General features: G+C 36.1%; 1 protein-coding gene across 6 annotated transcripts in view; it reads left to right on the top strand.

Moving 5' to 3' along the window:
- Positions 1-413: 413 nt before the first annotated feature.
- Positions 414-27,423, top strand: part of UPF2 (UPF2 regulator of nonsense mediated mRNA decay) — a gene marked incomplete at its 3' end in the record, with an annotated part of 108,177 nt that continues 81,167 nt past the window's right edge. For all 6 annotated transcript variants that reach the window (XM_081132476.1, XM_081132472.1, XM_081132475.1 and 3 more), the window contains exons 1-4: positions 414-538; positions 5,478-5,857; positions 8,957-9,736; positions 16,800-16,960. In XM_081132476.1, the coding sequence (XP_080988602.1) occupies positions 5,496-5,857; positions 8,957-9,736; positions 16,800-16,960 (1,303 nt within the window). In that variant the 5' untranslated portion in view covers positions 414-538; positions 5,478-5,495. The remainder of the gene's footprint in view (positions 539-5,477; positions 5,858-8,956; positions 9,737-16,799; positions 16,961-27,423) is intronic.

Below are 27,423 nucleotides of genomic sequence, written 5' to 3'. Positions count from 1 at the left end.
CCATAGGCCTGCGCTTGCGCATCTCCAATACAGGCGCTTTCCCTTTCCTGGCGACCAATCCACTTCCTGCCTCCGGCCCTCGGAACGCTCCTCCCCTCGGCTGGGGCCCTGGCTCGAGGTGCTGGTTGTGGCTGTCCTATTGCTTGCCTGTCTCAAGAAATTTTCTCCTCTCATCAAGTGGGCAGTTCGAACGAACCATCGAGTGCCTGGTTCCTATCTGAGCCTTTGCTCGCGATCTGCCACCTCGTAGCTAAGCTAAGGGCATCGGTATGCTGGGGGATGGGCGACGCGGACTGTTTTCGATCTGGCAATTTAGAGGAGAGCTTCATCCTTTCCACCTCCCTCCGCCCCGCCCCCACCCACAGCCAGTCCGCGCTGGTGAGTGGCGGGCGGGAGGGCCGTCGGGCGGAGGGAGGAGGGGGAGCTGAGGGGAAGGCGGGCCCTCGGCTGCGAGATAGGTGGGGGGAGGGGAGGGGAGAGCCCGAGCGCTGGAGTTGGTGCTGAGAAACCCGGGGCTAATGTTGACAACAGGCTCGAGGTGAGTCCGGGAGAACCTCCTTCCTTTCCGCTCCAACGACCGGGAAGAAGTGGGTCTGGGGGACACCGGCCTGGATTCCTACTCCCTGGGGGGACCCAAGAAGCGACTCTTCACCCCAGCGCTCCGGGGGCGGCTAGCAGGAGACGGACTGTGGTCCAGCATCGTCCTCCTCAAACCTTTTTCTCCGAGGCTCCTACCAACGCGGGAGCCCCTGGTCCGGGGCAGGCATGAGGGGCGCCTGCCCCACATGCCGGGGCTGGGCCTCGCGGCTGGAGGCGGGGAGCCTGCTGTGTCGGGGTGAATGTGTTTGGGGGTGTGGAGTAGAGCGAGGGGAGGCTGGGGAAAGCTCTTTAGGAGCTGGGAGGGAAGCGAGGGCGAGGAAGTGGGGAGGGTGCTTGTGTGGGAGGATGTGGAGTAGGGAGACCAGCCGGAGAGTTTCAGTCTTCGGTGGTGAGGGAGTGTGGGGTGCGAAGTTAGGGTTGGGGCTAGGGGTGGTAGTCGAAGGTGACCGCGGATACCCGTAGCAAGGGGACTTGTGGCGGGGAAGCGTGGTAGGTATAGGAACGTGGAGCGAGAGCAGGGGTTTGTGGGAGATGTGTGTTAAGGGGAAGGGGGTTTGGTGTATTTGGGAATGGTGGTCGTAGATTATTTGGTTTACTTCAATTTAGTCTCGTAGGCTGATGATTCTTCGCTTTGCCTTCATCCCATGGCTCATGGTACTCTTTTTAGTACTGTTGAACCAAAGAGATGATCGCAGGATATTTGGTCTCCAGGTTGGCCAAGCAGAGCCAGCTCAGGGTACACACTGGACCGGACCTTCAGCTCTTTTTGTTTTAGGACTTGTACATAGTGATGCATCAGACAAAAGTGAAACTATTACTCACCCTTATCATTTATCATAGTTTTTAGGTGTTTATAAAAATTGTACAACTCATCAAGAGAATCCTTTTGAACACCGGTGAAATTTGTAAAAACTTTGAGTGAGGCTTTTATACTAAGGATGTTCTTTACATTCAAAGACTGGCAAATAATGCCCCTGTGCTGTTTTGCTCTTAGAACATCTGAATAATACAGAATTAAAAGGTAAACAGCATTCTCTTACTCTGGAGTATTTTCAGAGCAGTCTGATTGTGATTTCATACAGAGTCCATATGGTACTTTGCAAAGGAGGATCTTTAAAAGGGAAACACCCCTTTCTCTGCACTCTGTCCCCCAGTACGCTCCGTTGGTACCTGTTTTACTAGTGAAGTAGTTTTACTTTCTCTTGGAAGTTCAGATTATATTTAGAAAACTAAATAAAACATAAAGCTCAAGGGCCAGGACACTATTTGGGGAGCTAAGAATGTGGTTTTAAAGCATGGGTTCCTTTTAAGGACCATCTGAATGTAATTGTACTCAGTAAAATAATTTGTAAGAGCTACTTCTAATTAAAAGATCGCCAATTTTTATCTATTATTTTGAGATAGAATTTTTTTAAAGTTCTAGTTTCCACTTGAAAAACTTTGAAACACTTTAGGTAAAATATTTGGCTCTTTATTGAAGCATGGGTGTATTGAAGTAATATAAAAAGTTTAGCATTTCATTACTGCTGTTTAATTTTTTTAATAATTTTTTCAAATAATACAAATGCACACTGATCTCAATTATGTCGTTTGTATATTTTATTTGGCCTTTTAAATCTTAGAGTCAGGGTGTATAGTGGAAAAGAGCACTGGACAGTGAGTCTTGACCCAGCCACTAGTTGTGTAATCTTGGGCAAGTTACTGTTCTGAAGCCACCTCAATGTAAAAAATAAGAATTGGAGTAAATAAAAATCTTTAGTCCTAACTCTAAAAATCTTTAATCTTATGATGAACTTTTTAGTGTTCTGTGTGAAACAACATAAACATTTATTGAATGCCACCTTTATGCTAGAAGTATAAGAACTCTGTAAGAAAGGTAGCAGTATTTCCATTTTATCAGTAAATAGACTCAGAAGTTGTTGCCCAGTTTCCAGGTTGCAGAGTTGAGATGCAGACTTAAAGTTTTTCTGACTTTAAAGCCTATATTATTTTTTTACATGTTACATTGCTACCTTTATATGAACCTTCAGATTTTTACATTTTTTTGTTCACTGAAATTTAGTTCCAAGTATACTTGGAATATATGTTTGTAATATAAGGATGAAATGATTCAAAGAAGATACTAATACCAAGACTTAAGTGTGTTATTTAGAATCTTTTTTATTATGCTCTAGAGCAGGATCTAATTTATGAGTGCCTCCTACAGTGTGATGTAGTAGGCACTTAAAAATTTATTAAGTGAATGAAGACTATAGCGAATCACAAACATTTGGGAGACTCTGTTGAGCTAATAAATGATAATCCTTTATGAATTCGTCAGATTTCAAGTGAATTTCTTAATGTTTTAACAGTACTTAATATCTAATTTTATCTTAGAATTGAGACATTAATTGTAAATTTATTATTAGTTGTATTTCTTGTATTGCTGAAATGTTGCTTGTTGATGCTTGATATTAAAATACAAATTCTTTATAAACATTTTTTTACACATAATGACGAATATCGTAAGTAAGATTGTATTGGTTCCTCAAGAATTATCTTGCCCCTGAATGTTTTAGCTAGAATCTACCAAAATTTAAAAACATAATGTAAAAACTGCTTAGCCATTATCCGGAACTCTTTCTACCCTGAGATACATAATTTTGTGATTTTTCTTAGTATCTATTATGAAGTCTTCCAGCTCATCATTTTTCTCTCTCAAAGTTCTTAATAACTTTGGTTAAGCATATGGGTTCATCAGATTCCATCTCTGTCACCAGCTGTAGAGACCTTGGTCAGGTTACTTTGTCAGGTTTCAGTTTGCGCATTTGTAAAATAGGGAAAATAATACCCACCTCATAAAGCTTTTAGTATTAAATGAAATAAAGTATACGTTTACTATGGACCAGTGAGTGGTAGCCATTAGTATTATCCTCTCTTTTCAAAGTTTTCTTGCTTTAAGGCATGATATTTTCACATTAAAGATGGGTATTTAATTAAAGCAGTATAAGAAGTGATAACTATATTTCCCAGATAATATAAATAACTCTGTCTTGCCACATAAATAAGTTATGCCCTTTCATATTGCAATGATTGCTTAAGTAGGATTAACATCCTTTTTGTTCTGAGTTCCACTACTGGAGTTAACTAAAGCCTTTAGGTATCATTGTCAAAATACTGTACAGAACATGCAAGTAAGAGAGTAAGAGAGAGAAAGGGAAAGGAAGAGTTGACTGACATGTGCCTTCAAAAATTACTTAAAGTGCTTCTCCCGACCTAGGTTGTCTTTCTGTGATAACATTTTATTAGTGCTGAAATAAATGCTTTGTGTGTTAACAAGTAATATTTATTATTGCAAATGTTTTGTTTGCTAACCTAGTTTTTATTGCTTTAATTTAAAACCTATATTTGGAAATATTTAAGAGTACTGTGTATGTGTTAATAAAAAACTAGGCAGTTAAATAGAAAATATTTTGATTTTCTCGTACAACTTTCACATGATTTAGGGGTTAAAACATGGAGCATTGTCCATGAAAAATTATATTAAGACACTAGTTCTAAGTAGAGATATTTATTTTTAGAAATGAAAAATCCTGAATTTTGCAGGGAAATACATTTTTTTGTTCCAGAGTTTATTTCCAGCCAACTGTGTAGAGCCTGTACTGTAGACCAGTGCTATCCATTAGAACTTTCAGTGGTGATAAAAATGTTCTATATCTGCAAATGTCTGATTGGATAGCTACTAGCCACATATAGAATCTAGGACTTGAAATATGGATAGTGGCTATTGAAGAACTGAATTTCAAATTCTATTTAATTTTAATTAATTTATGTATGAGTAGCCACATATGGCTAGTGCAGTGGTTTTTGACTGGTGGTGATTTTGCCCCCAAGGGACATTTGGAAGTATCTGGAGTAACTTTTGGTTGTCAAAACTAGGGAGATACTACTGGCATCTACTGCATAGAATTCAGGGAATGCCACTAAACTTGGTATAGTACGTTACTACCCGTCTTCGCCACCCCACACACAACTCTCCCCCAAAACAAAGAATTATCTTGCCCAAAATGTCAGTAGTGCTGAGGCTGAGAAACTTGGCTGGTGGCTACTGTATTGGCAGATAAAGAACAGAATATACAAATTTTTATAAGCAACATGTTTACTTACACATTAATTTTGACTAATACTAATGAAGAGATTAAAAGTCTAGTCTAATTTGAGAGAGTTGACAGTTCTTGTATTTGAAAGTTTGATAAGGTTAGAAGAATAAGGCATCATTTGTGAGTCTTCTATTTTGTCAGTCGATTTGTAGGAGGCAAGAACTCATTTTTTCTCCAACTTAAATTCTTCTATTGAATATTGTATGAAGTGATGTCACTAGCATCTCTTAAAGGGTGTGAAATGTCTGATACATTAGTAAAGTATTAATGATATATTGTTTTGCAGTTGATAATTTAGGGTGATGCATATTTGGAAGTTTCTTATATTGTGCTCTCTACTTTTGTTTCTGTTTGAGTTTTTTTGTTAGTAAAAAAGTACTTAGACATAGGCATAACTAATAATGATAGAATGTGGAGAGTGACCAATATATTATTTTATCACAGAAATAGTATTCATTTTGCATGCATTTCTTTAATCTCTCACAATTGTCAAATTGCATTAGTATGTTCAGTTTTAAAAAATAGTGTTATATTACTAAAAAAAGTCACTGCATCTATGATACTGACATTCTTTTTTGTTTGACTACATGAACATATTTATTTAAACTTTTATATTTCCCACAAATATCCAAAGATAAACAAGAAGAAAAAAGTATTGGCAGTGTATTTAATAGACAGTGTTAATATTCTTTGTATGTAAAGCATTCTTACAATACTGACATTCTTTTACTCTTATAGATTGTCCTGGGTAACATAATGCCAGCTGAGCGTAAAAAGCCAGCAAGTATGGAAGAAAAAGAATCTTTGCTAAACAACAAGGAAAAAGACTGTGGTGAAAGGCGGCCAGTGAGCAGCAGGGAGAAACCAAAAGACGAGATCAAGCTCCCTGCCAAGAAGGAGGTTATTAAGGTCCCTGAAGATAAAAAGAAGAAACTGGAAGAAGATAAGAGAAAAAAAGAAGACAAGGAACGCAAGAAAAAAGAAGAAGAAAAGGTAAAGGCGGAAGAGGAGTTAAAGAAAAAAGAGGAAGAAGAAAAAAAGAAACATGAAGAGGAAGAGAGAAAGAAGCAAGAAGAGCAGGCAAAACGACAGCAAGAGGAAGAAGCTGCCCAGTTGAAGTAAGAACATTTTAATGATTGATGTGAGAAATGGGAAGGTAGAAATGTTTTGGAAAAGCAGTGATTTGAAATAAAACTTTTGGGGTGCAGTTCTTTAAGAGTTGGGAATATCTTATATGCTCTGTTAGTTTCACTAACTAGAGGCATGCCTACAGTGCTTTAATTCTTTTATTTTTTTTAATCCTCACCTGAGGATATTTTTTTCCATTGCTTTTCAGAGAGAGTGGAAGGGAGAGAGGGGGGAAAGAAACATCGATGTGAGAGACATCGATTGGGTGCTTCCCTGCACGTGCCCGACTGGGGCCAGGGATTGAGCCTGCAACCCAGGTACGTGCCCTTGGCTGGAGTTGAACCCGGGACCCTTCAGTCTGTGGGCCAGTGCTCTAACTACTGAGCAGAACTGGCTAGGGCAGTGCTTTAATTCTTTGAATTAAATAATAGTAATCTTTAATAAATATTTTTTGAGATATAGAGTAATCTGAATTATTTTGTTTTTTAAAAAAGCTTTTCAAAAAAAAATTCTATGGTATAATGCTCTACCTTTTTAAGTTGAAAGCTGCTATTTGTTGAGTTGTTACTATATGCCAGGCATGAGGAAGTGGATCAGTGTATATCCTTTAAGGCAGTTCTAATGAAGTTTTATGATCCTCATTTTACAGATTAATAAAAGTTAAAGAAGTTAAGTAACTTGCCTGAGGTCATAGTAAACGGTGGAGCACTGGGATTTGAACCTAGGTTGGGCTGACTTTAAAACCTTTGTCCTTAAGTTCTATAATGCCACCCATTCTTATCTTTATCGGAATTTATTTTTAACTATGTAAATCTATGCAAATAATATAGTAAATGGTGAAAAAGGTAGTCTTCATAGGAAGACTACTAGAATGTAGTGCAAATGACAGTTGTTGAATGGCAGGAGCTCTTCTCTTTACATATATAATTTAAAAAGCTGTCTGCAAACATGCATTGTTATGGATCTCTAGAATAGCTCAGCCACCTACTTTCTTACAGAAGTTCTTTAGTACAGTACTTTTTTTTAAAAAAAGATTTTTACTGATTTTTAGAGAGAAAGGAAGGGAGAGGGAGAGAGGAATATCTATGTGAGAGCATCGATTTGCTGCCTCCTGCACGCCCCCTACCTGGGATGGAGCCCGAAACCCCAGCATCTGCCCTGACCAGGAATCAAACCAGCAACCTGTCAGTACACCAGAGGACACTTAATCAACTGAGCTACACTGGCCAGGGCAGTACTTCTATTTTTAATGAGGAGCTGACCCTTAAGTCTGGAAAGCAATTGTAATGTATTATAGTTTTGGAATATTTAGAATCATGGTTCTTGAGAGTTTCTTGCTTATTTTATATTTTACTTTTTTAAAAAAAATTCACAAAGCTATTTCGTTTTACTGTAACTTTGGCTCCCTGTTCCCTCAAATACAAAGACCCTTAACATCAACAAAAAACCCAACTGTTTTTGGGAAAAATTCATACATATGCAAAAATATCTCCCCCCCACCCCCCAGTCTATACAGCATCAAAAATTATGTACATTTTTCCCCCTGGAGTATTTTGAAGCATCACATTATTTCACCTGTATATATTTCATTATATAAAAGTATTTTTAATACTGGTGAAAATTCAGTTACTCAGTGCACATGTATAGTGCAGTCTTGCTCAAGTTATAGTTTCTTAAAGTACACTCACTGTTAACCCTGTGTTTGTGTGTGGCTGGGAGACTTCCAAGAGATACATATCCCTGTTCCCAGTGATGGATGCAATCCTGTTGACATTGTGGTTTGTAGTGGGAAAAAAATCAAATATAGGGTAGCTCAAGATGATGAAAATCTACTTTTTAAGATATAAATATTTTAAAGTTATATATTTTGGTATCTTAGAAACCTAAAAGTCAGATTGTTTCCACTCTCCCACTCCTGCCCAAGTTATTTTACTGTATCTGCAATTTAAACATGTTTCATCTTTTTAGTAGAAATATAGGTAGATTTATTTTTAACTATTCTTTCCAGGATAAACTGAGTTTGTTAACCTTTTATTAAAGGAATTTTATCCTATAGTTTTCTTCTGGTTCCTTTCCAGATTTTTAAAGTTATACTTGAATTTTAAGACCCAAATGTAGCAAGGTACTTTAACATCTCAAAACATTTTTTTAAAAAATAGGTCTTTAGTGACTTCAGAGAGAGGAAGGGAGAGGTAGAGAGAGAGATAAAAACGTCAATGATGAGAGAGTCGTTGATTGGCTGCCTCCTGCACGTCCCCTACTGGGGGATCGAGCCCAAAACCCGGGCATATGCCCTGGCTGGGAATGGAACGGTGATCTCCTGGATCATAGATTGCTCTCAAAACATTTTTAATGTATTCTTTTATAATGTTTATTCTTTGTGGACAGTTTTTTTCTGTTTTCCCAGTTCTTTTATCTGTTTCAGGTTTTTTTGTTGTTGTTGTTAATCCTCACCTGAGGATATTTTTTCCATAGAGAGTGGAAAAGAGGGAGGGGGAGGGGAGGGAGGGACAGAGAGAAAGAAACATTGATGTGATGTGTGACACATCGAATGGTTGCCTCCTACATGTGCCCCAACTGGAGTTGGGAGTTGAACCTACAACCCAGGTACATGTCCTTCATTGGGAATGGAACCTGTGACCATTTGGTGTGCAGGCCAGTGCTCTAACCACTGAGCAACACGGGCCAGGTCAGTTTTAGTGATTTTTATCCTTCCCAAGCATATTATTTTATGTTTTTTATATTAAGCATCATGTATTTTATGTTTTTTTTTAGCTTTATCAAGGTATAAATGACAAAAATGCTTTATGCATTTAGCTTACTAGTTGGCAGAATGATTTTTAATTTAGGTATTTAAAACATCTGTTTTACTATATATGGCATTACCAGTACACTGAGTTCTTACTATCTTAAGTCATTAATAAAATGTCTTTAAAAGTAGTGAAAGGGCCTTTTGCATTTTTTGTTTTTCTTGGATTCTGATGCTTATGTGATTACTTTTTCATTGGCTTTCACCTTTATGAGATTTGGCAATGCTGCTTCAAAGGTAAACGGTATTTTACTTGTTTTTTGTTGTTTTTTTTATATAGGGAGAAAGAGGAATCTCTTCAGCTTCATCAGGAAGCTTGGGAACGACATCAGTTAAGAAAGGAACTTCGTAGCAAAAACCAAAATGCTCCAGACAACCGACCAGAGGAAAATTTCTTTAGCCGACTAGACTCAAGTTTGAAGAAAAATACTGCTTTTGTCAAGAAACTAAAAACTATTACGGAACAACAGAGAGACTCCTTGTCCCATGATTTTAATGGCCTAAATTTAAGCAAATACATTGCAGAAGCTGTAGCTTCTATTGTGGAAGCAAAGCTAAAAATATCTGATGTGAATTGTGCTGTGCACTTATGCTCTTTGTTTCACCAGCGTTATGTCGACTTTGCCCCATCACTTCTGCAGGTTTGGAAAAAACATTTTGAAGCAAGGAAAGAAGAGAAAACACCTAACATTACCAAATTGAGAACTGATTTGCGTTTCATTGCGGAATTGACAATAGTTGGGATTTTCACTGACAAGGAAGGTCTTTCTTTAATCTATGAACAGCTAAAAAATATTATTAATGCTGATCGGGAATCACATACTCATGTTTCTGTGGTGATTAGTTTTTGTCGACATTGTGGAGATGATATTGCTGGACTTGTACCAAGGAAAGTAAAGAGTGCTGCAGAGAAGTTTAATTTGACTTTTCCTCCTAGTGAGATAATTAGTCCAGAGAAACAACAACCTTTCCAGAATCTTTTAAAAGAATACTTTACGTCTTTGACCAAACACCTGAAAAGGGACCACAGGGAGCTACAGAATACTGAGAGACAAAACAGGTGATTTTCAAATGTTTCTCAGAATTGAGAATTTATTTTGGAGCTCATGCTTAAAAATGTTTAAAGTCTTCATGCTTCTGAAAGAACTTGTGGAAAAGGGCTCATTGCAGGTGATTTCTTAACATTCCAGGAAAATCTCAAAGTGTAACAGTCTAAGTACTCATATTTAAATGTGGGTCTATCATAGATTTTGCATCTGGTTTTAAAAGAAATCTGGCAAGCATATGGTGATTTTTACTTTGGATTTGTTTTCCTCCTGTGATCTAAAAACTCAATGCCAAGGGATAAATTTTCGTTTTCTATCATTAACTTACCTTCTATTCTTTTTCTGTGTGTTTCACTGTTCCCTCTCTATAACAGGTTTGGTCTTATTGTTTTGTATTTTAATTTATTGATATCACTATTGATGTCACTTGCTCTTTTTTAAAAAATGGGTTATTCATTATCAGTGGTATTTTAGATCAGAAATTTGGCAAATAGTGCACCAAATTTGCTGTGAAAAAAAATTTTTTTTAAATATTTTTATTGGTTTCAGAGAGAAGAAAGGAGAGGGAGAGAGAGATAGAAACATCAATGATGAGAGAGTCATTGACCGGCTGCCTTCTGCACACCCCCGCCTGGGGATTGAGCCTGCAACCCGGGCATGTCCCCTGGCTGGGAATCGAACCCCGATCGCCTGGATCCTAGGTAGACGCTCAACCGCTGGGCCACGCCCGCCCGGGCTTTGAAAAAATTTTTTAAATACCACTGTGTGAAGTGCATTTATAGAAGTTTTTCTCCTGGGGATATCCATTTAAAATACTAGAGAAATGATGTATGTGCATGTGGTAATTAGTGAAGACACCTGATTTAGGTGCTTCCTTTGTTGTTAACAAGATACTATAGACTACTGTGTAGTATCTGTAACTAAGAGTCCTCAACAAACTACAAGTTGATGGTAGCTGATGGCCATTAGGTCAGCTTTTACAGAGGGTAGATTTGGAGGAGGGCTGAAGGGGTACAGAAAGGAGGCAATAGCAATAGTCTGGCTGAGTACTTTGCAGCTATTTAAAGTTTATGGCTGAAAGTCTGAAATTGCTGTTGATAGAAAGTAATACAGACGGTACACGTTTCTGTTGCCATAAGACTAGTTGGGAAGGAAAAACTGGTTTAAGTAGTTACCACTAGAAGGTGATTGATTTAACTGGAAGAGAAGGCTAATATAGTTCATGTCAGTAGTACAGTTATGTCAGGATCAAGATAGGTGCAGAGGCTATATGGGTAAACTTTGGTGGTTGAGGGTTATTCATTCAGAAGTGAGAATTTAAGATGGCAATGTTAAAAAAAAAAAAAAAGATGGCAATGTTTCTTAAAAAAAAAAATTCTGGTTTTGTGATTTGAGTAGTGAGGACTTTTAAATTTTGAGGGGGCAACCAGAATGTATTTATATAGTCCGTAATGAATTAAAAAGGAAAACAGTGGTCCTCTATTAATAAATTTCACATATTTAAGGTTTCTTAATTAGGATTTACATAGTGTTTTGTCATTTTTCCCGTCTTTTTCCTTTTCACATATGTTCTACCTAGTACATCACAACTGATTTTGTAAATATGCGTACATTACTTTTTATTGGCTGCTTTAAGGATTTTGTGTCTCTTTGCTTTTGATTTGCCTCACAGAGGCATAGAGACTAGAGAAATTCTACAGTGATTTAACCTAATCACCTTTCCAGTGCAGGAATCCATTTTATAGGTTATCTGATAGATAAATTCTTTCTCTAAAAAACTCTCAAAGGAGATTAGTGGTCTGAACCATTCCAATGTTGGACACATGTATTTGCTAGGAATTCAAGCTGAAATTTAACTCCTCATAAAATGGTTCCCTTTGATTTATTTTTTCTAGTACAGATGGAATAAAGCTACTCAAACTGGGGCCATGACCTGCTTACCTGTTCACAGCGAATTAAATATAGAAACTGAGACTAAGCATTTGGACATTTTAATAGCAATTTTCCATTGTCATGATATTGTTACTATATTTTGTAAAAGTATCTGTAATGACTGGGAAAAACGTATTCCTTTATCACAGATAGTTTGAGAAGCACTGGCTTTTCATTCAGATACTAACTCATGATAATAACTCAAATACAGGGTGGGGCAAAAGTAGGTTTACAGTTGTTCATATGGCAAATAATTAATAAATGATAATATAAGAATAAACTTTTGTGTTTTGTACACTCACAACTGTAAATCTACTTTTGCCCCACCCTGTATTTGACAGATTGCTTGGTTTCCCTTTCATCAGGCTAAATACCTCCGGTTCCTTAGGTTTGCTCCATGATTTCCAGATACGTCACTGTTCTTAGGACATTTGTTTTGGATGCATTCTTTTCTGCCTAGGACCTAAAATTCTATTAGTTTTTATATTTGCCTTGTCATTCTTTTGACTTTTTGTTAGGCTTATATACATCTAAAGCTTAATTTCTTAACTGTTGCCAAGCCAGTTCTTCACCTTGAGCTAGTAAAGGAATTTTTTAAACCTAATTTCAGACTTAATCTCTTGTAAACTTTATTTAATGCTTTTGACCTATCATTTTAACCTAATGATGATTTTGAACATTGATTATCCACTGGTCACTTTAAGCTTGATAAGCAGACCTGTTTTTTCATTATTCAAGTCACCATGAAAATTTTGTACAGGAGGATATAGTGTTAAAAGCACAGTTTTGTGGCCTTTCTCCAGAAACTTTTACACATTTAAGTACAGAACATTAACTTGTGGTTATTAGAGGAGGTTATTTACCTAATGTAAATTGACCTTAGCAGTCTAGCAGTCATTTTGTCATGGGAGACTGTCCATTTAGATGTAATAATTTGGGGGATGTGAGAATCTTAATCACAATATAGAAAATAATTGGCATTTGGCTTGATAAATAGCTCATGCTTTAGGATAGCTTCAGTTTGAACAGCCTCTAGTAAAATGATTTAAATACTTGACTGAACAAAGAAGACATGAAGTGGATTAGTGCAGAGTCCCTGCTTGGCCTAATGTTAGGCTCCTTACTTCAAAGAGGGCATGATACATTTCCTCCCTCCCAATCATTATCTAGTAGATGTTCTGAGGTTTTTCTACATCCTGGGAATAAATTATGAGCAATAGTTTTTCCCAGTAGGTTTCTCTTAACGCCTGATAATGCTAGAAATCTAAGTGGATATTTAAGACTCATAGTTAAATTACTTTAAGCCTTTATTCAATATCTTGATAATGATGGTTTAAAAAAAATCAAATATACTGTTTGCATTCTGTAAATCTCAAATGCTTTTGGTCATTACAATTAGCTTGGGAGATGGCACTATTCTTAGAAGTTGTGATGTCTTATCTATACTCATTAAAGTCTATACTTAAAAATTCTTTCAACCAATTTAAAAAAGTAGAGTAATGACATCTCTGGTATTTTTTTAAAGACACTAATGAATGAATGAAAGGCAGTACAGAATGAGACTGACTAAGTCCCAGCTGTTCTTTTCTCATGTTATCTGGGCTGATACCATAGGTATTAGCTAGCTAGTTGTTTCCTAAGCCCCTGAGAGATTTAGATATTAGCGAGCAGTACAACTGACCCTAGGGTTGGGTAAATTCTAAAATTTGAGTTTATAAGCTTTTTGTACTTCAAAGAATATTTAAAATACATTTTGATTAAATGATTGATCTGGGGAGTTATAATTAATATCTACACATTTAAAAACATCATCTAGTAATATTTGCCAATTTAGAGTTAATAGCTTTACTTCTTGGTAGATTTTGCTTTGTATTACATTCAGTGCTTTTTATACTTTAGATATACTTTGTACTTTGAGATATTATTCTCATAGAGGTCATATGACAGTATTTTGGGGGGCATTTAATAAAAATTTGTCAAAATGACTTAATTTTTATTAGATACAACTTAATTGTGTAACAAAATTATTTCTTTCTGTATAGTGAAATCATGAATTCAGATATGTAGTGAGAATTTTGCCTGAATAATTCTGAAGTGTTTTAATTCCTTTTTTTGTCCCTAATTGGTGGGAATGGTGGCAAGTTTCTCTATGCATTACTGGTGAATTACAACCTTCATAATTGCATACTGAGTTCAGCAGCAGTAAGTGATTTGCATTAAAGTTTATTAAAAAAAAGAATTGTAGGTAGAATGTAGGCTTTTCCCCCCATTGTTAATAAAATCGGGAGGTGTTTTTTATTAATGCAAATTCACTAGATATTACCAATGTTGAAACTTAAAAACACATTGACCTTAAATTAAATAGTGTTACCTTTTACTTTCCTTCCAGGTAAGTTGTGCCTTGCCTTTACAGGGAGATTGTTTGATAAGCTGTGTAGTACTTAAGCACTATTAAGATGTTATGACATTTTGCTTTATTAGACTTAGAGGCTTTAACAATTTTGTAACTGCTCTAAAATTGTTACCTCCTTGCAGATATTCTCTAATTTTGATTCCGTGACTTTGACATAGTTCTTTAAAAATATTTGATTGTCCTGCCAGTGTGGCTCAGTTGGTTGGAGAGTCATCCCGTACACCAAAAGGAGGCTGGTTCGATTCCCAGTCAAGGCACATGCCCAGGTGGCATGTTCCATCCCCGGTTGGAATTCGGACAGGAGGCAACCAATCAGTGTTTTGTTTTTTTCTCCTCTCTCTCTCCCCCTTCCTCTCTCTCAAATCAATAAAGACGTGTCCTTGGGTGAGGATTTAAATATATATATATATATATATATATATATATGATTGAGTATATGCTTAACTGTGCTCTAGTATCTTTTCATGCAAGGTTATAAGACATTCATAACCGAATTCTAAAATGAAACCAAAAGAAAATGTAAGTTAATTCTCATGAAATTTAAGTTATTCTCATGAAAATTTGACAGTGTGCTAAAGGAGATGAAAAGTAAAACCAGGTAGTTTAAAAAAATTTTTTTAAATTGATTTTTAGAGAAAGAAAGAGGAAGGGAGAGGGAAAGAGAGAGAGCAACATCAGTGATGAGAGAGAGTCATTGATTGACTGCCTCCTGCACGTCCCCTTCTGGGGATTGAGCCTGAAACCTCAGCATGTGCCCTGACTGGGAATCGAACCCACAACATTTTGGTGTCCAGGGGACACTCCAAACAACTGAGCCACCTGGCTAGGGCTGTTATTATCCATCTCTTTTAACATAATTTGCTTCAGAATAAACAATTTTTTATTAACATTTTTCCTAATACATTGCAGAACATTTAGAGTAGCTGACTTTGAGTAGTATTCAAATAATTTATTTTATTTATTTAATTTTAATGACTTTTGTAAACTTCCAAAATGACATTCTAATGGAAATTTCTAACAAGCTCATTCAAAGTAATGTTAGTCGCTTCTTCTGTGGTTGGAATATTTTTAAATGCTTTGGGTTTTTGTTTCAATTTTTAAAATTTATTTATAAAACCAAAAGATACTTTGTTTTTGCCAGTAAAATTAGTCTGAAATAAATGTTTGGAGAGAGAAACTCTCCTCTATGATAATGTTTTTAGTTTTAAGAGAAATGCTCTTTAGCCTGGACTATTATGGATAAACTATTTTGACATTTTACTCATCTGTCCATAGAATTATATGATCTAATGTATATTTAAGTCATAAGAAAGTGATTGACAATTTCTCATTTTAGATCCTAAGGCCAGATTTTGAAAGAAAAAATTGGAGTTAATGAATAGTAATTTATATACATTGATCTCTCTTGTGCTTGTAATGGGAACTGATATTCCTAAAATAGAAAATGTTATTTGGAATGTAACAACATTTAAACAAAAGTTTATGTGGGTAGGAATGAAATAAGATGAGGAAGCCTGGAAATTGTTTCAAATAAGCAGGAACGAATAAGTATAGGCATGGTCTTTCCACTTTATTTACTGTAACTTTTAAGATGAAAACATCACCAAAAAAGCTTCTAAATCATTTTCTTCCTTGTTCATAAGAAAACTCAAATGACAAGGAATTAAAAAAATTTATAAATATTCCTTTTGAAAATTACTTTTAATTTACAATTGATAATTGATGTTTTAAAATCTATATCGTATTTGCATTAAGACTTATAAATTTCAAATGTTACACTACTACGTAAATATTTAGTTATTTAAAAAAACTAGATCCAGTTATAGACATCTCAACCATCTATGCTAATATAATAAGATTTTTATTTGACTTTATACATTTTGAAAATTTTTAGTAGTTTTGCATTTCTAATTATGGGTGGCTTATTAGTAAACTGTTTGCAGAGTGGAAGAGAAGTTGTGTCCTCTGCTCCTAGAGATGGCCTGGCCTTGGTTAAGTGGGTTGTTCACTTAGTATTTGTTACATGGATAAATAACCAGTACTTGCACAGTAAATTGAGAATTGGCTATGTGGAAGATAAGAGCTTTTTCAAAAGATAATGTCGATTCAAATAATTGTAGAAGTTTAAAGATACTGGTTCTTTCAATAACCTTTTGTTTTTGAAAATGAACTTGTTTAGGCTATGTTATTTTTGGTTAATTATCTCTTAGGGGAGTATGACTGTAATAAGACTAAATAATTTTTATTTAGTGGCATATTGTTAAATTTTATGTTTGCAGGCATAATTGTTTTTTTTGTTTGTTTTTTTAATATATCTTTATTGTTTTCAGAGAGAGGAGAGAGGAAAGGAGAGGGAGAGAGACAAATAGAAACATCAATGATGAGAGAGTCATTGATCAAGCCCACAACTAGGGCATGTGCCCTGACCAGGAATCGAACCCTGATCACCTGGATCCTAGGTCGACGCTCAATGGCTGAGCCACGGCCAGCCGGGCTGCAGGCATAATTGTTAATCATACTCATTCTTTGAAGAACCAGTGTTAAAATGTAATTGCTTAGGTGAATTATACAAATTTTAATTTTCAGATATATCTTAAAAATGTTAAATAAAAAAAGTTGTCAAAGAATATTGTGGTAATAAGCTTGTGTGATATATGGAACATTACCGGTGTAATAAAACATGATCACATCTATTTTTGGTAAGATTATTTTATTTTTATTTTCTTTTATAGACGTATTCTACATTCTAAAGGGGAGCTAAGTGAAGATAGACATAAACAGTATGAGGAATTTGCTATGTCTTATCAGAAGCTACTGGCAAATTCTCAATCCTTAGCAGATCTTTTGGATGAAAATATGCCAGATCTTCCTCAAGACAAACCAACACCAGAAGGTAAGATATCCTTAAAAACAAATACTATGATTTTTAGTAAGTACTACCATGAAAGTGTATTATTGTCAGATGTGTATTGAAAATTTAAGCCTTTTAAATGCCCTTAAAAAATTTTAAATGAAGTAGTAGTAAGACCTATTAAGAACCTTGAAAAACTACTTGAAATGCTCCTCTGAATGTAAAAGCCTTTAAACTTAGAGAATAATAATTAACTCATAATATTAGGATGAGTTCCTTTGGGTTCTTTTGTAACAGATACCCTTTATATCCAACGGGGGCCTGTCTTAAGCCATACTTGGAGTTGCAGAAAGATTCACTTTATTTATCAAATAGGTGATAAGGTGCATTGGACCTTTGGGATTCTAATATTTCTATACCCTTATTTTTAATCTGTTTGTTTTGAGTGATATATTATCTTAAATTGTTATTCAGAACTAAAGCTTACCTTGCAGTTTTGTGATATAAAGTGTTTATTATTTTGTGAGAGGAGTTGTTTTTCATATTATTTCAAAGGTGTATTTTAAATTTCCTTTATTGATTGTCCTTAGGTTGGTAGGGCCCCTAATATGTTACTCTAACCTGCCACACTAAATACTTGATAAAATAATTGTTAGGTAGATAAATGTTAATAAATTGTTAATAATTTTATTTTTATTTTTGAAATAAATTATTAATCTTGAAACTACCTGGCAATTTTATTTACTTAAAAATTTTAGCAGTGAAGTATTTGTACAGTCTTTGTATTACATGCTGTTGAGCCGACTCCAACTCCTGGTGACTCTGTGATAAGTGATGTGCAGTGTCCTGTTCTCAGCAGCCCTGCTCAGCTCCTGTAGACTCATGTCTACAGCTTCTTTTATGGAGTCAATCCATCTCATATTTGGTCTTCCTCTTTTCCTGCTGCTTTCTATTTTTCCCAGCACTCTTGTCTTTTCCAAAGAACTCTGCCTTCTCATGATGTACCCAAAGTAGGGCAGCTTCAATTTTGTCATTTTTGCTTCCAGTGATGTTTCAGGCTTAATTTGCTATAGGACCCACTTGTTCATCTTTCTGGCAGTTCAGGTATTGGTAGAGCTCTCCTCCAACACTGTATTTCAAATGAATCAGTTTTTTCCTGCTAGCCTTCTTCACTTCCAATTTTCTCATCTTTACATAGTAATTGGGAAGAGAAGGGTGTGGATGACCCTTAGCCTTGGTCTCTAAAGACACATCTTTGCTCTTGGGGATCTTTCCTAATTCTTCCATTCTGCCCTTTTGAGTCTCTGCCTTCTCTTGATTTCTTGGGTGGGGTCTCCATTTGAATTGATAAGTTAACCAAGGTAAGCAAAAATCTTTAACAATTTCAATGTCTTCATTGTCTGTGTTAAAGTTGTGTGTTTCTTCTGTAGTCATGATTTTTGTCTTTAATGTTCAAATGCAGTCCTGCTTTGGCACTTTCTTTCACTTTTGTCATAAGTTGTTTGAAATCATTGCTGCTTTCTGCCAGTAAGATGGTATCATCTGCATATCATTTTATTTTTTAATTAATTTAATTTTCTTATTTTTTATTTTATTGATTTCAGAGAGGAAAGGAGAGGGGGAGAGAGAGATAGAAACATCAATGATGAGAGAGAGTCATTGATCGGCTGCCTCCTGCAGGTCCCATGCTGGGAATCGTGCCCACAACCTAGGCATGTGCTCTGACTGGTAATCGAACTGAGATCATAGGTTGATGCTCATCCATTGATCCACACCAGCCAGGTTCATCTGCATATCTTAAGTTATTGCTATTTATTCTACCAATTTTCACTCCTTCTTCCTCTGAGTCTAGCCCAATTTTTCATATATTTTCTGTGGAAAGATTAAACAAATAGGGAGATCAAATGCACCCTTCTCTGACACATTTGCCTCTAGGAGGTCATTCTGTCTCCATATTCTGTCGTGACAGTGGCTTCCTGTTCAAGATACAGCTTATACATCAGGACAATTGAATATTGAGGATACATCAGGACAGTTGAATACTGAGGCACACCCATTTCTTTCAGAGCAACCCATAGCTTTTCATGATCAGCACAATCAAAGGCTTTATTGTAGTTTATAAAATGTAGACTAACCTTCTGAAATTCTTTGGGGCACTCTAGTCCAGTGACTGCTTGCAATTAGATCTCAGGGCCTCTTTCTTTTCTGAATCCAGCTTGAACATGTGGCATTTCTTGCTCCATGTAAGGTAGAAGCCTTTATTGTATCACCTTGCATATCACCTTACTTGTGTGGGAAATTAGAGCGGTGGTGCTATTGTTATTGTACTCCTTGGCATCTCCTTTCTTGATGATTGGGCTATATATTAAACTTTCCCAATCTGTAGTCTGTTTTGTTTTCCATATATGTTGACATATTTTTCTTAGGATTTTAACAGATTCAGTCTCTGTGGCTTGAAATAATTCTGTTTGTATCTTATATACCCCTGGTGATGTATTTCTTCTCAGTACTTTTGAGGGGAACTTTCACTTTACTTTCTAGAATTACAGGTTCTTCCTCCTAGTAATCTTCAAAGGTATCTGTCTCTTCTGTATAGATTTTCAGTATACTATTTCCACCCTCCCTTTTTTTATTCTGGTCAGATAATGTGCTTCCTTGTTGGTTTGTTCAGCATTCTAATCTAGGTTTGAATTTCCCTTTTTTAATCTTCTGGTAGAGTACTCCTGTTTTTCCTTTATTATTCTCTTCTATCTCCTCTTTATTTTTATGTGATAATTGTTGAGAAACTGAATTCAGGATTCTAATCCTGCTTTGTCACATTTTACTTTTGCCCCTCATTTATTTAGTATCTCTATTTTTCCTCCCTTTTTTCTTCTTCATTGTCTTCATTCTTCCCTAATAATATTTCCAGTTTCATTCCCCTGTTCTTCTGGTTTTTGGTCAGTGAAATTTAACCATGCAAATTTTTTTTTTTTAATGTGGACTTTAAATCCATCAGGAATGTTATTTACATTTTATTTTTTAGTGCTCTTCTTCACTTTTATTCAGTTTGAAATTAATAGTTCATGGTCAGTACCACAGTCTGCTCTTGGTCTTGTTTTGGCAGAGAAAATGCAACTTCACCTCCTGCTTTCAGTTATGTAGTCCACTTGATTTCTGTATTGGCCATCCCATGATGTCCATTTATTTATTTTTTATTTTTACTTTAAAAAAAATATATCTTTATTGATTTCAGAGAGGAAAGGAGAGGGAGAGAGAGAGATAGAAACATCAATAATGAGAGTCACTGATCGGCTGCCTCCTGCATGCCCCCAACTGGGGATCAAGCCTGCAACCCAGACGTGTGCCCTGATTGGAAATTGAACCCTGATTGCCTGGATCCTAGGTCAATGCTCAACTGCTGAGCCACGCCTGGCCAGGCCAGTGTGTCTTGTTTTGGTGTATGATTAAGTAATTCTTGGATACTGTGTAAAAGCTTTCAATTTCACCCTGGCTGGTGTTGCTCAGTGGTTACAGCATTGGCCCTCACACGTGGTGGGTTTGATTCCTGGTTAAGGGCACATACCTGGGTGGTTGTTTCAATCTCTGGCCCTGTTCGGGGTGCCTGTGGAGGCAACCAATTGATGTGTCTCTCTCACATCTATGTTTCTCTCTCTCTCTCTCCCTCTCCCCCCCCTCCCCTCTTTCTCTCTCTCTGTCCCCTGTCCCCCTATCCCTCCCTTCTGCTCTGTCTGGAAAAAAAATAACCAATGGAAAAAATATCCTTGGGTGAGGATTAACCAAAAAAAAAAGCTTTCAGTTTCATCTTCAGCCTCTGTGGTTGGAACATAGACTTGAATGATGGTTATGTTAATTAGGTTTTCTGGAAGTCTGATATTATTGGGTCAGACCTTGCATTGCAGCCCCTAGCTTTCTGTGCTACATCTTGCCTCAGTGTTGCAGCAATCCATTTTTTCCGAGTTTGTCATTTCCAAGTAGAACACTTTGTAGTTGCCCAACTAGCAATATTGCATTCCAGTCCATTTTCACTAACTGCAGGCATTGCAGTGCTTAGATGTTCCATTTCTTGCTTTATAATTTTTAGTTTACCTTGGTTCATGCTTCTCATGTTCCTAGTTCTGATTGTATATGCTGTGCAGCATCGTACTTTCCTTTTGCCTTTGTGCACATCGGCTGGTAGATGTCATTTTGGCTTTGATCTGGTTGTCATTAGCAACAATGCTCTTCCCTAGTAACTGTTTGACTGGCTTCCGATTTGGGAGTCTCATCTTTCAGCACTATCTCCTCTTTCATTTTGGACTGTCTCATTATATTGTTTTTAAGGTAAAATGAAAAAGTAAAAAAAAAAAGATGAAAGTGTAGTAGTGGCTTACCACTGCCTTCTGCTTCACATTGTGTGCGTCCACACCACAGGTGCTTGAGTCTGTGGTGTCGCAGTCACCAAACACATATGAGATGTAAGGGCCCTTTGGGTATTTTTTTTTTTTTTTAACTTTTTATAATTTTTATTTTTGTTTAAAGTATTACAGATGTCCCTTTTTCTCCCCAATGACCCATTCCCCCCCGTTCCTTCCCCCTCCCCAGTCACTCTCCCCACCATTGTCCGTGTCCTTGGGTTGTGTATATATGCACATAAATTCTTTGGTTACTCTCTCCCCCTCCATCCCCCCGCCCCCCTCCATCCCTCTGACATTTGGTCAGTCTCAACTATGCTTCCATGTCATTGAATCTATTCTGCTCGTCAGTTTATTAAGTTCTTTAGATTCCATGTATAAGCGAGATCATGTGATATTTTTCTTTCGCTTATTTCACTTAGCATAATATTCTCCAGGACCATCCATACTGTCCCAAAGGGTACGAGCTGCTTCTTCTTTACAGCTGCGTAGTATTCCATGGTGTAAATGTTCCACAGCTTTTTTATCCACTCATCTACTGATGGGCACTTGGGCTGTTTCCAGATCTTAGCTATTGTAAACTGTGCTGCTATGAACATAGGGGTGCATAAATCCTTTCTGATGAATGTTTCAGGATTCTTAGGATACATTTCTAGGAGCGGAATCACTGGGTCAAACGGCAGCTCCATTTTTAATTTTTTGAGGAACCTACATACTGTTTTCCATAGTGGCTGCACCAGTCTGCATTCCCACCAACAGTGTACCAGGGTTCTCCTTTCTCCACACCCTCGCCAGCACATGTCGTTTGTTGATTTGTTGATGGCAGCCATTCTGACAGGTGTGAGGTGATACCTCATTGTGGTTTTAATTTGCATCTCTCTGATGATTAGCGACGTCGAGCATTTTCTCATATGTCTCTTGGCCGTCCGTATGTCCTCTTTGGAGAAGTGTCTATTTAAGTCCTTTGCCCATTTCTTAATTGGATTGTTTGTCTTCCTCTTGCTGAGTGCTATGAGTTCTTTGTACACTTTGGAAATTAGCCCCTTATTAGATTCATCCTTGGCAAATATGTTTTCCCAGACCGTGGGGTTCCTTTGTATTTTGAGGCTGTTTTCTTTTGCTGTGCAGAAGCTTTTTAGTTTGATGTAGTCCCATATGTTTATTTTTTCCTTTGTTTCTCTTGCCCTAGGAGTTGTATCAGTGAAAAGTCCACTACGTGGGATGTCTGTGACTTTACTGCCTATGTTTTCTTCCAGGATTTTTATGGTTTCGTGCCTTACATTTAAGTCTTTTATCCATTTTGAGTTTATTTTTGTGTATGGAGAAAGTTGGTAGTCTAGTTTCATTCTTTTGCATGTATCTGTCCAATTTTCCCAGCACCACTTATTGAAGAGACTGTCTTTACTCCATTGGATACTCTTGCCTCCTTTATCAAATATGAACTGACCATAGTGGCGTGGGTCTATTTCTGGGGTCTCTATTCTTTTCCATTGATCTATATGCCCCCTTTGGGTATTTTTAAAGTATCCTTTTATAAGAAGGTGTTTTGTATTTTACGTCCTTAATAAGAAATGCCTATTGTACACTATGAATACATTTATTTTATTATATTTATATATAATCATGTACATAATTTCTACTAACTTTTGTATCTCCTGATCATTGATCACTGAACTTTTTAATTTTTTAAAAGAGGTTCTACCATAGAATTTGTTTTTTGGTTGAATCTGGCTGGCTTCTCAGACATTTTAAAATATTTATTATATTTTAGAACCGAAATATTTTCCTGGTGTTTAGCATCCTTTGGTGTTTACTTGGTTTATTTCTACCAAAGTTTTAGGAAGGTTTTGTATTGTTTTTGTTTGCTTTTTAATACTAAATTACTTTATAAGTATTTTTAGGCATTTTCCACAGATAATAGCTCTTGACAAAACTTTGTGAATGTTTTTAAAAGCTATATACTTCCACCAGGTGTAGAATTTGAGGGTGAGACTTTTCTCTTTCAGTACTTTAAAGATGCTGCTCTACTGTCTTTTAGCTTGCATTGCTTTGAATGAGAAAGTTGCTATCGTTCTTATCTTTGTTCTTTTCATAATGTGTACTTTTTTCTGGTTGCTTTAAATTTTCTTCATTATCACAGATTTTTAAGCAACCTAATTATACGTAACTTGGTGTAGATGTCTCTGTTTTTTTGTGCTTGGGGTTCACTGGACTTACTGAATCTGAGGGTTTATAATTTTTATCGAATTTAGAAAATTTGACTCTTATTTCTTCAAATATGTTTTCTTTTCTTCTCCCCTCCTATGGCGATTCAATTAAAATTGTGTTTGGTGGTTTGAGGTTGTCCTTTTGATTGTTAAGTATTTTTTTTTTATTGGATAGTTTCTATTGCTGTATCTTCAGATTCACTAATTTTTCCTTTTACAGTATCTAATATACTGTTAATTTCATATAGAAATGTCATTTTTATCTCTAGAAGCTGGTTATATTTTTCATGGTCTTGAATATGCTCAGTCTATCTTCTAGCTTGTTAAGAATCTGAAATATAGTTTTTTAATGTCCTTGTCTACTAATTTTATAATTTATATCATTTCTGCATTGCTTTTAATTGATTGATTGATCTTCTAAACATTTCTGGTAATTTTTCTACTTTGCATACCTGGTGTTTTATTGGATGTGTGCTGGATATTTTTTTTATTCTTAGAAATATCATTGAGCTTTGTTCTGGGCCTACTTAAGTTACTTGGAAACAGTCTCATTCTTTCCAGGCTTACTTTGTTAGGGGGGATCAGAGCAGCTTTTATTCTAGGACTAATTTTCTCTGTTACTAAGTAAGTATTCTTCTGTACTGATTTCCCATGAATTAAAAGGTTCATGAGTTGCCCAGCCGGGTGAGGCTCAGCGGTTGAGCATCGACCTAGGCTCCAGGAGATCGGGGTTCGATTCCTGGTCAGGGCACTTGCCCAGGTTGCGGGCTGCAGCCGATCAGTGACTCTCTCATCATTGATGTTTCTCTCTCTCCCTCTCCCTTCCTCTCTCTGAAATCAATAAAAAAAAAGGTTCATGAGTTATTATTTTCTCAGTTTCACCTAGCTCCCTTACACATAAGTGCTGATCAATATTTTCAAGGGACCTTGCATATCTCTGTGTTCTTTTCCCTGTGGTACTCTGTCTTGCAAAATTTAGCCACCTGGGCTAGAGTTTTGCCAGACTCTCAGGTCTGTCTTCCTCAACTCATGGAAACTGCTGGAGTCTGCCTGGGTTCTCCCTTTCTTGGCTGTGGTCTAGAATATCTTACCAGGCAATAAGCTAGGACAGTTAATTGTAGGGCTCAGTTTCTTCTCTTAGGAATCATTCTCCTGTGCTACCTGATAGCTAAGTGTTTGATAACCATTGTATTATATTGTTTGCCTGGTTTTTTAATACTTCATCTTGGCCTGAAGAGGCCTAAATTTTTCAGTAATTAGAATATCCTTTTTTACCTCACAGAAATGAAATTGTATCATAAATACTATTCTGCAACTACATTTTTAAGTTAATCATATGTCTTAGATGTCTTTTTATATCAGCTTATATTGAGTCTCATAATTGTTTAAAATTGCTGCATAGTAACATTCTCTTTTATAATTCTGCTGTATTTACCTTGTCCTCTTTTTACATTTAAGTTATATCTGATTTTTACCTATTACAGTCAATGCTATAATAAAATTTTGTACCTATGACTTCATGTGTACTAGTACTTCAGGGATAAATTCCTAGAAGTAGAGTTCTGAGTTAAAAGGTTATATGCATGTGAAGGTTCAATATATAACGCCAAATTTTCTTCTGAAGAAATTTGCATGCCACTAAGTATATAAGAATGAATGTTTCCTTTTGCTGAACCACTGAGCACACTGGCCAGTGTGGAAATTACTCTTTTTTATATACATTGCAGTATTTCCCCCCAATTTTCTGTTGTTTTTTGACTATATAGCATTTTTGCCTCTCAGAAGTTGAATTGTTTTTACAATTTAAAATACTATGCAAATGTATTATTTTTAAGATTTGCAAAATATTTGTGAGTGTTATAGAGTTAGAAAGTGAAAGTCTTCTGTCATATCCATTCTTTTTTCCAAGATAACCGTGGTTAAGTTTGATATGAATCTGTCCATACGTTTTTATATACAAAATGTATATGCAAAATATATAATCAGATATCATCTATATGCAGCTTTACTGTTAATTTATGTAAGATGACTTCCTTTTTTCTTTCAATGATGTATTTTTGAGAGTCCTCTGAGTCAGTTCAGGTAGGTATGCCTCATTTATCTTAATATCTGTGTCATTTGTTAGCCCTTCTAATATTGATAGACATTTAGATTCTTTCCAGTTTTGCTCTGTTGCAAACAGTGTTACAATGAATATTCGTGTAAATCTTAGTTTGTATTTTCTGTTATTTCTGAGGTACCATTCCTAGATGGAATCTTACACAGTCAAACGTTATGCTTATTTTAAATATTGACAAACAGTGACCAGTTAATCTCCCCCAATGCTAAATCTGTGCTTTAATAAAGAGAAAAGGGTGCTTACTTCCCTACTGTCTTGTCAACATTTGTTGGGATCAATCTTTTAAACATAATTTTATGGGTCAAAGTGATAAAAGTTTGTTTTAACATTATCCTGATTAATACTGAGGTTAAGGATCTTTTCATATGCTCTCTTACTCATCTGTTTAGAACCTTTATTTTTCTATTGGAGTTTTGGTCTTTATTTGTAGAAGCTCTTTATATTAGCATATTAATTCCTCTGTATAAATATTGCCAGTATTGTCTTCTAGTTTGTCTTTTCCTTTTGTTAATTTTTTATTAAACAGAAGTTGTAGATTTATCAGTCTTTTCCATTAGAGTATATGGGTTTAGTATCCTATGTTTAACTATATTTGTTCTAAGGCATATAATTAATGAGTTTGGGAGCCAGTGTTTTTTTGTTTTTGCTGTTCTTGTTTATGCTTAATAACTTTTAGTGAGTAATCTAATTTTTCTTAGGGTTATTTTTAATCTGCATGATCATTCTCCTATCTACAATTCTTGTTTGGAGAGAAGCACAGTGAGAATAGATACATTTCTGAATGGTCTCATGATTATGAAGTGGGAAGTTAATTACTTTTAATGTTTTCAGTTTAAGAATATATAGTTATATATAAAGGTAGACTCGTGTGTGTGAGTGAATTTATGTATGGTTTTCTACTCTCTACTGAAATATCTATGTATGTCTTAATCTTTCCTTCCCTTTTCCAGTTACTTATCAATTGACCAGTTATGACAATCTGCCTTATACCAAGGATTATGCCAAAAGGAGGGATGCTCTTTTCTCCCAAATTACATTTTTCAATTACAACTTTCATTCAGTATTATTTTATATTAGTTTCAGGTGTACATAGTAGTGATTAGACAACTATATACTTTACCCACTGTTCCCCAGATATTTCCAGTACCCACCTGGCGCCATGCATAGTTACCAAAATATTATTGACTGTATTCCCTGTGCTGTACTTTATATCCCTGTAACTGTTTTGTACTTTTTTTTTTTAAATATATTTTTGTTGATTTCAGAGAGAGGAAGGGAGAGGGAGAGAGAGATAGAAACATCAATTATGAGAGAGTCGTCATTGATCGGCTGCCTCCTGCACACCCCCTACTGGGGATCCAGCCCACAACCCAGGCATGTGCCCTGACTGGGAATCAAACCTTGATCTTCTGGATCCTAGGTCAGTGATCAACCACTGAGTCACTCCCTGCTGGGCTATTTTGTACTTCTTAATCCCTTTACCTCTTTCACCTAGTCCCCCAAACCCCTTCCTCTCTGGCATCCACCAGTTCATTCTCTGTGTCTATGAGTCTGTTTCAGTTTTGTTTGTTTGTTTAGTTTCCACTTATAAGTGTGATCACATGGTATTGGTCTTTCTCTGACTGACTTATTTCACTTAGCATAATACCTTTTAGATCTGTCCATGCTGTTGCAAATGGTAAGATTTCATTCTTTTTTATGACCAAGTTATGTTCCATTGTATATATGTACTACAATATTTTATCCACTTATCTATTAATGGGCATTTGGATTGCTTCCATATAT

The sequence above is a fragment of the Miniopterus schreibersii genome (genome assembly GCF_964146895.1).
Source record: "Miniopterus schreibersii genome assembly, chromosome: 1".
Lineage (NCBI taxonomy): Eukaryota > Metazoa > Chordata > Mammalia > Chiroptera > Miniopteridae > Miniopterus > Miniopterus schreibersii.
The sequence above is the reverse complement of the archived record's forward strand: the minus strand, read 5'-3'. Positions and strand labels throughout refer to the sequence as shown.